Source organism: Macrobrachium rosenbergii, chromosome 54, assembly GCF_040412425.1.
Source record: "Macrobrachium rosenbergii isolate ZJJX-2024 chromosome 54, ASM4041242v1, whole genome shotgun sequence".
Classification (NCBI taxonomy): Eukaryota; Metazoa; Arthropoda; class Malacostraca; order Decapoda; family Palaemonidae; genus Macrobrachium; species Macrobrachium rosenbergii.
The window spans coordinates 20015103-20027602 of NC_089794.1; the positions used below are offsets into that span (position 1 = coordinate 20015103).

Sequence of the window (12500 nt, forward strand, 5' to 3'; positions counted from 1 at the left end):
CATATATACATATATATACATATATATACACGAGGATAAAACCAGTGGAATCACAAAACAGATAAAATGGGACATGCTTGAAACGAACAAACATCCTAGAATTATATTTTTGACTCAGGAATCCATTTCATTGTTTGTCCAATTGACGAAGTGTCCTGTGTTTGTGTGTCTCGCGAATGTAAGAGAGAGAGAGAGAGAGAGAGAGAGAGAGAGAGAGAGAGAGAGAGAGAGAGAGAGAGAGAGAGAGAGCGTAAAGCAAGCTGGCCTCAGACAATGTGGTCTTTGGCCTAAGAGACACCAAAAAATACCTGAGGTCACATCCCATTTGAAGTGAGAACGTGAGCGAGCCTTTTTGTCACAGAAACCCTTTAAAGGTGAACTGGGATCGTCAATCGTTTGGGATAGGCAACCTTAGGGGAGATGGTGACTAGAGGAAATGTTATAAAGTTTATGGTTAAGCAGCCTCAATGGCAGCAAAGATTTAGGGAAGTGTTTTATGAATAACCAACCTCAATGGAAACAAAGATCCGAGGAGATGTGTTATGGAAATGAAGTGTTAATGGGAATGGAGATTCCAAGAAATATTGTATTGGCAGATGACCTTGATGGAAATAAAGACTTGAGAAATTATCGCATGGGTGAGCAGCCTTAATGGAAACGTGTACCCAACTGAACTGAAGAAACATGTAGTAAGATATCTTATGGGCAAGCAGCCTTCACGGAAATAGAGATGAAAAGAAAATATATTTTACAGAAGAATACTTTTAGTGGAAATGATTATTTAAGTTTCTGGAAAATAATTCATGTTTAGGCATCCACAATAAAAATGAAGATTAAGAATACATTTTAAGTATCACAGACCTTAAAGGAAAAGACACATTCTAGGAAAAAGCACTATTCTTTAATCTCTTCGTATAAAATAAAACTGCTAACTATAGGCTGATAAATCCAGTGTTTGTGTCTTCTCTTTTGTCAATGGATTTCCCTTTTCATCCAGAAATAAATATATATATTTTGGATGCTTGATTTCCTATGGTAGTTATAGCATCCAAATGCTTCCGGTACAAATTCACCAACAATTTGAAGAAGCAAATCATGAAACTTAATTAAAAACATGTTGATAGCCGCAAAGAGAGAGAGAGAGAGAGAGAGAGAGAGAGAGAGAGAGAGAGAGAGAGAGAGAGAGGAGAATATCATCTATGCTGGTACAGATTAATGTTTGAGAAGAGCACAGGAAACTAATCAAAATCGTGCAAAATTCGCTGGAAAAGTGAAGATAGGAGCAGGAGAATTGGTGTAGAAGAAGAAGAAGAAGAAGAAGAAGAAGAAGAAGAAGAAGAAGAAGAAGAAGGAAGAGAGGCATCAAAAGTGGCAGAGCCATAATGAGTAAAGTAGAGTGAGATGTCGAGAAGAAAAGGAAGAAGGACAGGGAACAATAACAAAGAAAATGAGAAGTAAAGCAAATTGGAAACAAATTGTGGCTAAAGTGTCAGCGTTCAAATCATCCAAAGGGGGTGGGGGGTGGTGGGAATGGCGGGGAGGGGGAGCAGTCGACCGAATCCCGTGACGTAGAATCCGATGGGAACAGAAAGGGAAAAGGTGATGTTTCTCAGGGTTGGACGAGCGAGTGGCGAACAAAAACGAGTGTGCAGATGTGCGTGATTGATTTTCAGATACAGAGAGAGAGAGAGAGAGAGAGAGAGAGAGAGAGAGAGAGAGAAACTCGTGTGTATGTAGCTGTGAAGAAAGTGATGACGTCTTCCGAAAGGTGGTGAGTTGATCGAGAGTGACTCTGAAAGTAAGTGCGTACGTAACGGGCATGAGGCAACACTGAGCACACGGTCGTGACCGTGGCGGATACACAGAAAGCGTATTACCCCAGTGGGGCCATGCCCAAGCCGAGGGGGCCCGTCGGGATGCCCCCAAGGCCCAGGCTGGCTCTTACGACACCGCGTTTCCCGGGGACACGGGAGGCGAGAGGGAGCCTATACCCCAAGGGCACCCCTGGCCCCGGGAAGTGCCGTTGAGGAGGAGACAGCGCACACCCGCCCGGGCACAGGAAGGAGGAGGAGGAGGAGGAGGAGGATGAGGAGGAGGAGGAGAGGCACAGGGAGTGGGAGAGATAGAGAGGTATAGAGAGAGAGAGAGAGAGAGAGAGAGAGAGAGAGAGAGAAAAGGGGTTTGGTCAAAGGCGGGTGTGTGTTGCGACCATTTTTTTTGTTTTACTGGATAATTCCTCTTAGTATCACACAGGCATGGTGTTTGGAGAACACATCAGTACCATAATTTTATAACTATAATATTAAAATATTATATCAGCTTCATGTTCCTTTGTTCAAAGAAAAAAAAAAGACGATGCTTATGCACTTCGAAACATGAATTTTATATGACGAGAATGTTTAATATATACGTGCGGCCCAGCTTCTGTCTCGCGAACGCGTTTTTTGTCGTCTGTTGTCTTTTTTTTGTCTTTGTTTTCGCGGGTCAGGGCACGTCGTCCTGTCCTCGCGACAGGTGTGAGAGGAGTTGCAAGTGTGTGTTGTGGGGAAGTGGGAAGGGGGAGGGGTGAAGGTGGGGTGGGGGAGGTTGGGGAATTATTGTTGTTGTTGGTGGTGGTGATGAGTTGGTGGAGGTGGCTGTGGGAGAGGGGGTGGGGGGGAAGGACAGACATCACCCTCACCTCATCGCCTGAAGACGACCCGTCCGGAGCCGCCCTTTCGAAAGTCTCCTCCTTTTATTGCCGAGGATCACCACCACTTGACTGGCGCTGATTATCGTCTTTTATCTACCTTTCTGAATTAGACTTTATTTTTTTTTTAGCTGACCACCTCCTCTCGCAGACTTGTGATGTCGTTGACCACGTGCAGACTGCTTTTATATATTTTCCTGTCTTTTTATGTCTATTTTCTTCATTCATTTGATCGTTTTCACGTTGCATTGTTTTTTAGTATAAGTTGCATTTTCATAGTCTCTTTTGAGTAATCCTTGATCTAGTGACGTCATTGCGCAGCCACTGAGCGTAGCCTGCGCAGGACGCGGCCTTGTCATTCACAAATTCGAACCCAGGCGATCACATTTCATTCACAATGAAATAAAGAAGAATAACCAGAGGTCCAAAGAGTTTATGAGTGAGTGCAAAAAAGAGAGGGGTTTTCAGTTCTGAATGGGCCTTTATTTATAAGAGAAGCAACAGCAGTTCTATCCAGCCTTCACTGAGTGCGTTCAAAGTGGGTGTAGTGAGTTAAGTTAGCTTAACGTGCAGTTCAAAAAAATAAATAAATAAATAAATAAAAAAGGGAAATACGTCCACTGGACTCTAATCAACGACACTTCAATGACTAAACACAGACATACACACACACAGGCCAACTGATCTCAAGGTGCTTTGCTCTTGTAGTCGAAACTATATATTTTGTCCTCGTGACTCTCTGTCTATTAGATGGGGGAGAAAAAGTCTATTAGACGGGGGAAAAAGTCTATCAGACGGGGAAAAAGTCTATCAGACGGGGGGAAAAAGACAAGGACGGTAGGGAAAGAAAGGTTCTGAAGAAACTAGACAGCAGTTATGATGGGTGTTCTGTCTGTCTTCTCACCGAGTAAAAAAAAAAAAAATGTTGGGGTGGGGGTTGAAATGGGTACAGGAAGTTACCAAGAGACGAATAATACAAAAGATTATGAAATACAGTAGGGCTCAAAACATCAGTCGGTTCTTTTCCAAGTTGGATTCATATATTTATACAACTGAATACATCAAATGTATTTTTTTAAAAGCATATAATGCTGGAATATTGTCATATCATATAAAACACTATGATTTTGTTGTCGTCAAGGTTTTCCAAAAGATATTTTTTTTTAAATGAAAGGGATTTTTTTGTTCTCTAGCTTTGGTCTTCGTTCAAAGTCCCAATGATTTTTTCCAAAAAAAAATTTAATAAAGGAAATTGTAGTCATTGATTTGCAATTTTATTTAAAAAATTCCAAAAGATTATATGTTACCTAATCAGGAAAAGTAATGGGAACTTATAATTCAGAGTGTGGAAGGAATACGGGGTCAATATAAGTCAACTGTGACATTTTAGTGAAGAAAAAAGGTGTCCACGGTATTAGAAATTGCCAGGTAATTAGACAAAGCAAATATAAGTATATCTGTATTATGCAATTTTAATTTAGGGAATGTATATATATAAATATATGTATATATATTATATATGTATATAAATATATATATATATATATATATATATATATATATATATATATATATATATATATATATATATATATATATATATAATGGTTTGCCCTTGATGAGAGGTGACAGGTTAAAAAAATTCGCTCTCAAACTGAGCTGTCGAGAGAGAAAAAGAGAGAAAAAAATATAAAGATGAAAGGCTATTATGCCCCACCCGACCCCCTCATCCAGGGCAGAACCTCAAATGGAACAACAGAACAGAGGTGAAACCGAGAGGTCATACCAATTGCAACCCTTTTTATGTTTTATACATTTGTCTAAGTACCTTAACCTTTCGAGAAGAAAAAATAGGCTTTCCCTATTATTGTTATGATTATCATTAGAATAATTGTTTTTTTTGTTTTTGTTTTAAACCTTCAATTTTAATATTAATAATCCTGCCGTTCGTTCCCGTTATTTTCTCTCTCTCTATCTTCTTCTATTTTTTTTTTCCAGTACAACTTTTTCTTCACGTTTTTTCTCTTCTTCATTGGAAACACAGCTATGGATGACTATATCTCAAACACAAGAATATTTGAATATAAATCACCTTTCTCTTTTTTGTATTTGTGGCCCTTCTATATATATATATATATATATATATATATATATATATACATACATACATACATACATATATACATATATATATGCAATGAGGAACCCAAACAGCTATATGTATGTTATATAGTAGTTTATATATATATGTATATATATATTGCATATATGTATGCATATATATACAGGTATACATATATATATATATATATATATATATATATATATATATATACATATATACATATATACATATATACATACATATATATATATATATACAGTGGAGTGCTAGCCATACATAATATAATATAATAACATTTCTCTCTGAACAAAAATAAATAACAAACATATCAACATTAAATGCTTGAAATTTTCAACGATTATGCCATGGAGGGGCTCGTAATGATTCTTTCAATCGTAGCAATCGTGATGATAAGCCAATAGTAATCGAGCAATTAACTTTTGGTATTGGTTCTCGCTACATATTACTCGCGTGGGTACATTGGACTTCAAACTGATGCGTTTTGATTCGTATTTAAACCCGAATTTCTTTAAACACTTGAATACTGAAGCGACGGCCCTACCTCCATCTTGCATAACACATTGAAAACGTCGATGCATCACATAGGAGTGTGGATATGTCAAAAATAGTCGTAAGACTGCTTTTTACTCAAAAGCCTTCCTACAATGTTATCATCTTAGAACTATTGCTTATTAATTTTTTTTTCTTTAGACCAGTTGCCATATAAGTAAAATTAACAAGACATTTAACAATTAGAAACGGTTTTTAACCTTATACCTATCATAATTATTACTCTATAATATTATTTTACCTCATTTGGTTAGAGTTTTTTTGTTGTTTTTTTGTCGTTTTGAATCCGATGGTGATTTTTTTTTTTTTATGTTTTCACGCTTTTTTTTTTATCTTTCCAGTCTGACGTCATATGATGGTTGGCTCAAGTCAATTGTTTTTTTTTTTTTTTATCTTGCAAGTAGTTGAGGGGGGCGGTGGTCTTTCTTATTCCGTTATTTAGAGAGTATTTCGTCACTCATTCTCGCCAAATTGATGGTGTCATCGTAGAACTTATCATATCATTATAACATATCATCATAATCCATTGTTTTCTTGTGAGGGGTGGGGTCTCAGGGGGGGTGTTAGAATTAAGGTACTGGGGTAGGGGGAGAATATAAGTGCTTTTATTAATTTCTTCCTTCTTTTATTTATCTTTAAATCTTCTTCTTTTATTTGTAAGCTTGTTTTCCTTTTCATCTTCTTCGCGTCTCTTTTATTTATAAGATTTCGTTTCTCCTCATTTTCTTAATTTTTATTTTTTGCGTCTTGTATCGAGTCTCATCCTGTCTCTCTGCCTCTCTCCTTAAAAGACTGATCCAGGAACCCAGCGATTGACCTAGTGCACCCCGTGGCTCAGGTCGGGGTCATTAGGTCATCAAGTGCTCAAGGATGTGGTTGAAAGGTCATCTAAGGTCATGCCACCTCTGGCCCACACCCCCTTGTCGAAACTTTCTCTTCACTTTCACCTTCCGTTCCGTTCGGTCACCAGAAGACCGTGCCACTTCCAGAAAATTGACCTCTCTCTCTCTCTCTCTCTCTCTCTCTCTCTCTCTCTCTCTCTCTTAAAACACACATACACAAAATTATGATTTCTTTGTCTTGGATTTCTTAACTGTATGATTTATGTCGATTGGAATTTCTCTCTTTTTACTGCAATTTAATGGAGTAAACAGGTACATGCATGCATTCTCTCTCTCTCTCTCTCTCTCTCTCTCTCTCTCTCTCTCTCTCTCTCTCTCTCTCTCTCTCTCTCTCTCTCTAAAAAAAAAGAAAAAAGAATTCCACTTTCAACAAGACAGTCGAAGAACCAATGAGAGGACGATTAAAACCGTCTTTTTTTGTCTTCTTCTGATCCTTATCTAAGGATCTCTCGATTCATCTCTACTCTCATTTATCTCTATTCTCATCCTTTCTGTTCTCTTTCTCTCCTGCTGCATTCTTCTCTTTTATAGACTGAGATGCCGCCGTTGGATTTCGGGCAAAAACGTATACCGCCTTCTGGTAAAAGTGCTGCTGCCTTTTGTTTACTCATCCGCATCTTCTTCTTCTTCTTCTTTCGAAATCGGGGGTGGATGTTGTTGTTGCCGGCGCGTCACAACACTCACTCACTCGGCGAGGAGTCTAATAAAAACACAGTGACGAGACTTGAGGTTTCGAGACGAGATTTCGGTTATCGCCCCGTGTGTAGTGGATGTTGAACGAGGCGCCCTTGATGTCATTCTGGAGGAGGAGGAGGAGGAGGAGGACTGGAAGTGAGAGGAGGAGGAGGAGGAGGAGGAGGAATTATGGTTGAGGGCGGAGGAGGAGTGGGTGAGGAGGAGGAGGAGGAGGAGGAGGAGGCGTGTAGGTGGAGACAGAGGCTGGGTCGACAGGCGGCTATTGCGTGGAGTGGGAGGGTCTGGAAGGAGGAGGAGTCTCAGAAGGGGCTAAGAGTCGGAGTAGGAGGTGAATTAGGTTAGGGGAGGGGGGAGAGGGAGAGGGAGGAAGGGGGAGGGAAGGTGGGAAGGTGGTTGTGGTGGTGTAGGTGATGTAGGCTCAGAGGCCTCACCGTGATCATTTGCCTCCTCGCGCCCACCTTATGATGGCGTCTGCAAGAACGTCCAGGTGCGCTTTCGTCTGGAAAGAGAAAGAGAAGAAGAATGATTGTAGGGGGGAGACGATTCGTCACCTAATTGCAAAGGGGTGAGACGATTCGTCACCTAATCATAAATGGAAAACAGAATGATTCTTGATTGGTGATTGGCTTGAGAGTGGATTGGGGAATAGAGAGATATTCCTGGTCTATTTACAAATGGTAAAATGGATGGTTGTTGATTAATGAATTACTTGAGAGTGGACGAGATAAGATAGGGAGATGAATAATTAACCTGAAATATTAGAATGCTTTGTTAATGATTCATGCTTAATTTTATTTTGGGGAAATAGGATGGTTTGCGATTAATAATGAGTTTGAGAATGGAAAGCTGAATGATTAATACCTGAGCTGGGAATGGAAATTACATTTTAATGATCAATGATTAATCTGAGAATGGGAAGTCAGGTAAAGAAAGATGAATGAATCTATGAGGAATGATAAAAATAGAACACTCGGTAAAGTAAATGGAAACTGATTCATGATAAAACTGAGATTGGAAAAATGAACGAAAAATGATTAATGATTTACCCAGAAATGGCAAAAAAAAAGAAAGGTTAACGAGTTAAATGAAAATTTTTTTTAGAAAAATGCTCTTAAACAGAAATTATATACCAGCCCTTAACTTAACAGAGATTAACTTAAAGGAAACGCCTTAACCTGTCTCAAGCAACAGATATCCAATCATATTATTTGAAGGATATCAAAGATATTTTATCCATAATGATGACAAAATGACAGACAAGAAATCTCCTGACTAGATTCACCAGGCAGGTCGACAAAAAAAAATGTGAAAGCAGAACATTCTGTTTGGTGTGCAGGACCCAAGGAGAACCCATTTCACTGACTTTCAATTGCGAGTGTGTTTTTTGGTGATGTTTGGTACTGCGGTAACACAGGTGGGGCTTCGGAACTGTCATTCGCAAGTTATGGTCATCTGTTATTATTATTATTATTATTATTATTATTATTATTATTATTATTATTATTATTATTATTATTATTATCATTATTATTATTCAGGAGATTAACCCTATTCATAGGGGCCACTGACTTGAAATTCAAGCTTCCTAAGAATATGGTGCCCACTAGAGCTCTCTATCTCGAAGAAATTGAGGCATCTACTGAAATCAAAGTTCGGCTTCTTAAAGAGCAAAATTTCGAGGAATTGTAATTTTTTTTTTTTATAAATAGATAATGGAGAATAATTATCTCTAATAATGCAAGAGAACGACGAAATCTGAAAACATTACAAGTCACATTCCATAACGCATAAGTAATTCGGACTCAAAATAACGTGGACGTAATATAATCTCACAATTCCGAAATGAAGCAATCAGTCTGAATCAGTTTATCTCGTCAGGGAATGCAAACAGCATAACAGCATAAGAGAGAGAGAGAGAGAGAGAGAGAGAGAGAGAGAGAGAGAGAGAGAGAGAGAGAGAGAGAGAGAGAGAATAATAGCTAGCTGTAGTATCAAACCAATGATATCGTTGAGGAAAGCAAACAGCATAACACACACAAAGAGAGAGAGAGAGAGAGAGAGAGAGAGAGAGAGAGAGAGAGAGAGAGAGAGAGAGAGAGAGAGAGAGAGAGAGAGAGAGAATAATAATAACTAGGAAAGCGAACAGTACAACAGAGAGAGAGAGAGAGAGAGAGAGAGAGAGAGAGAGAGAGAGAGAGAGAGAGGGTATAATAACTGGCTGTATTGCATAACGAATGATCTCATCGTGAACAAAAGCCTAATACAATTGCTCTCTCTCTCTCTCTCTCTCTCTCTCTCTCTCTCTCTCTCTCTTTGTCGGGCTTGAAAAGAAAATGATTGTTTAGAAACTCTTCTTCTTTCTCCTTTCTGTAGAATCGATCATAACTGTTCTCCTTTCCAGCGATTCTTTTGATCTTTCCGTCAACAGATGGCGTTGCCTGCGTGTGCTCGCCTCGCTTTTGAGTTTTGAGCTTTCGTAAACAAAGCATAAATGAGTTACAGTTTTACTCCAATATCGAAATGTTTATTAATAATATAAATCGATTACAGTGACGAAAAACTCAGTTTCGTAGGAAAACCCAACAACAATATGGACTTAAATATGAAACTGTTATTCACATTTTATCTTTTCAGAAAAAAATTAGTTATTTCCTGTTCTATTCTATAATGAAATCAAGTGACTGCACTTTCGAAAATTTAGAAATTCAATTGCATTCTTTGTCATGCCAGAACAAATTGGCTATAATTACCAAAATGATTTTTAAATTTTTTTTTTTTTTAGTTTTCACGTATTTTGAGTTCATTTGTCACAAAAAGAATCGGAAACAATTGCCAGAACTTTACTTTTCACTGTCTGAGAGTCTTTCATCTCATGAATCAAAGAAGCTTTTTTCGTTTGTAGCCGAAGGAATCTACAAATCAATACGAAAACTGTAGTTGTTTCATTTGTAGGAAAATTGATAATTACGGACGCCGTAGCTTTAGCGTTTTGATTTTCATATTTTTAACAAACGAATCTTTTGTGATTTTCGAGTTTTTATCGGGATGAAAAGGCAATGATTAAGGAAACCTTAATTTGTTTTTTTTTAACTTTCTTTTTATAAAAAAAGAATCAATCTCCAATATGTTTAGGAACCTAAGATTTTTAAAGTTTTATAATTAAATTTAAACAATTTACGAAAAAATTCTGTCTTGCTTTTCAGACTTTATAACAAAACGAATCAGCAATAACTGTATTGTTAATTGTTGCTATTTTAATGAAATGAACAGGAAACGATTAAGGAAACTTCTTTGTTAATTTTGACATTTGAACAAAATGGATAAGCAAAAAATGACGGAAACCGTCATGGATTCATTTTTCCTAACGAATCGAATAGGCAATAATTCGAAAATAATAATTTTTAATATTTTTGATATTCTAACAAAACGCACAAGCAAAAATGACGGAAACATGCATTATTCATTTTTGATTTTTCAAGGGAACGTATAGGCAATAATCACGAAAATCTTATTTTTTTTTTAACTTTCGATTTTTTTTCCTTCCTTTACCAGGCCAACAGTGATATAGTCTGGTGAATTTCCCTTGGCTGGGGGCCAAAGTTGGGGAGAGAAATGGAGAATTGATGTGCAGTGAGACAATATGAAAAGAGGGGCACAAGAAGTGGGGAGGGAGAAGGGGAAAGGTAGAAGGGACAGACGAGAAGAATGTAGAAGGGTGGAAGGATAGACAAGGAGGATGTAGAAGGGTGGAAGGGATAGACAATAGATAAAGAAAGAAGTGACAGTGAAGAAGAGGGAGTTGTAGGAGTAGTAGAAAGATAAACGAGAAGAAAATAGAAATAAGGAAATGAGAGAATTACCGAAAACGAACCGAAGAAAAATGGAGATGAGGGAATTCTAAGAATAAGAAGGATGGACAGAAAAGAGTGGACAAAAGAAAGGATACGAAGGAAAAGACCTTCGGTGGAGGAGAAAGAAAACAGACAGATAAATGGAGGATTGAAAGAATAAGAAGGACCGACAGAAAAATTTTGTGTTGAGATGTTTCGAAAGAAAAGTAAAGAGACTGAGAATGGAAATAAAAGAGGAGAAGGATGTAGGAGAGATAAGAAGAAAGACGAAGGGCAGAAGGAAAGCCATACAAAGAGAAACGAGGTGGAAAAAGTGGCAAGAGAAAATGAACGGAAATGAGGAAAAGGAAAAATAGAAAATGAAAAATAGGAAAGGAAAAATAAGCAGAGAATTAAAGAAACGAAAACCGAACAACGAAGCAGACTGAAGAAAGAAAAAGAGAATATAAAGGAGGTAAGAAGGAGAAACAGGATAATCTTCGGAGAAGAGACATAGAAATAAGGAAATAAAAAAAAAAGGGGAGTGACCTACATGTGATATTACGAAAACAGAGAAGTGACGTCTTCGGCTGAGAAAGACGGTCGCTTTTTCTTCTTCTTGAAAGGCCAAAGGAGGCGGGCTTTGTGGGGGGAGATGTTTTTAAAGAGTATGTCTTTGTAGGGGATATTTTGTCACAAGGGATGTCTTTGTGGGGGATATTTTTTTCACAAAGGATGTCTTTGTGGGGGAGATGTTTTTAAAGAGTGTGTCTTTGCGGGGGATATTTTGTTACAAGGGATGTCTTTGTGGGGGATATTTTTTTATACAAAGGATTCCTTTGTGGGGGATATTTTTTTCACAGAGGATGTCTTTGTGGGATCTTTTTTTGACATAGGATGTCTTTGTGGGGGATCTTTTTTTTTTTTTACAGAGGATGTCTTTGGGGGGATATTTTTTTTAGAGGATGTCTTTGTGGGTATTTTTTTTTTTTACAGAGGATGTCTTTGTGGGGGATATTTTTTTCAGAGGATGTCTTTGTGGGGGAGATGTTTTTAAAGAGGATTTCTTTGTGGGGGATATATTTTTAAAGAGGATGTCTTTGTGGGGGATTTTTTTACAGACGATGTCTTTGTGGGTAAGATGCCTTTATGGTTGAGATATCTTTGTGTGGAAACGTCTTTGCGGGAGATATTTTTTTTATAGAGGATGTCTTTGTGGGGAAGATTCTTTTTTTGGGGGAGATGTCTTTATTGAGGAGTTGTCTTTGTGGGGGGAGCTGCCTTTGTGGTAGAGATTTTTTTGTAAAGGACAAGTCTTTGTTGGGAAGTTTTCTTTGTGGGGAAGATGTCTTTGTGGGGGGAGCTGCCTATGAGGTGGAGATGTTTTTGCAAAGGTCATGTCTTTGGTGGTGAGTTGTCTTTGTGGGGGAGATGTTTTTGTATAGGATAAGTCTTTGTTGGTGAGTTGTCTTTGTGGGGAATCTACCTCTATAGTGAAGATGTCTTTGTAAGGGAGCTATCTTTGACGAGGAGTTGTCTTTGTGGGGGAGACGTCTTTTGGGATAATATGTTGTGGGGGAATATTTTTGTAAGTGTGACATCTGATGTCTTTGTGGGTGAGTTGTCTTTGTGGGGGATATTCCATTGGCCAGATGGGGGATGCATTTTGTAGGCTGTCTTTGAAGGGA

General features: G+C 38.1%; 1 protein-coding gene across 1 annotated transcript in view; it reads right to left on the reverse strand.

Annotated features, from left to right (window-relative positions):
• Positions 1 to 6007: 6007 nt before the first annotated feature.
• LOC136834836 (uncharacterized) overlaps positions 6008 to 12500 on the reverse strand; it is a 104936-nt gene continuing 98443 nt past the window's right edge. The window contains exon 3 of the mRNA XM_067097613.1: positions 6008 to 7481. Coding sequence (XP_066953714.1) covers positions 7419 to 7481 — 63 coding nt within the window. The 3' untranslated portion in view covers positions 6008 to 7418. The remainder of the gene's footprint in view (positions 7482 to 12500) is intronic.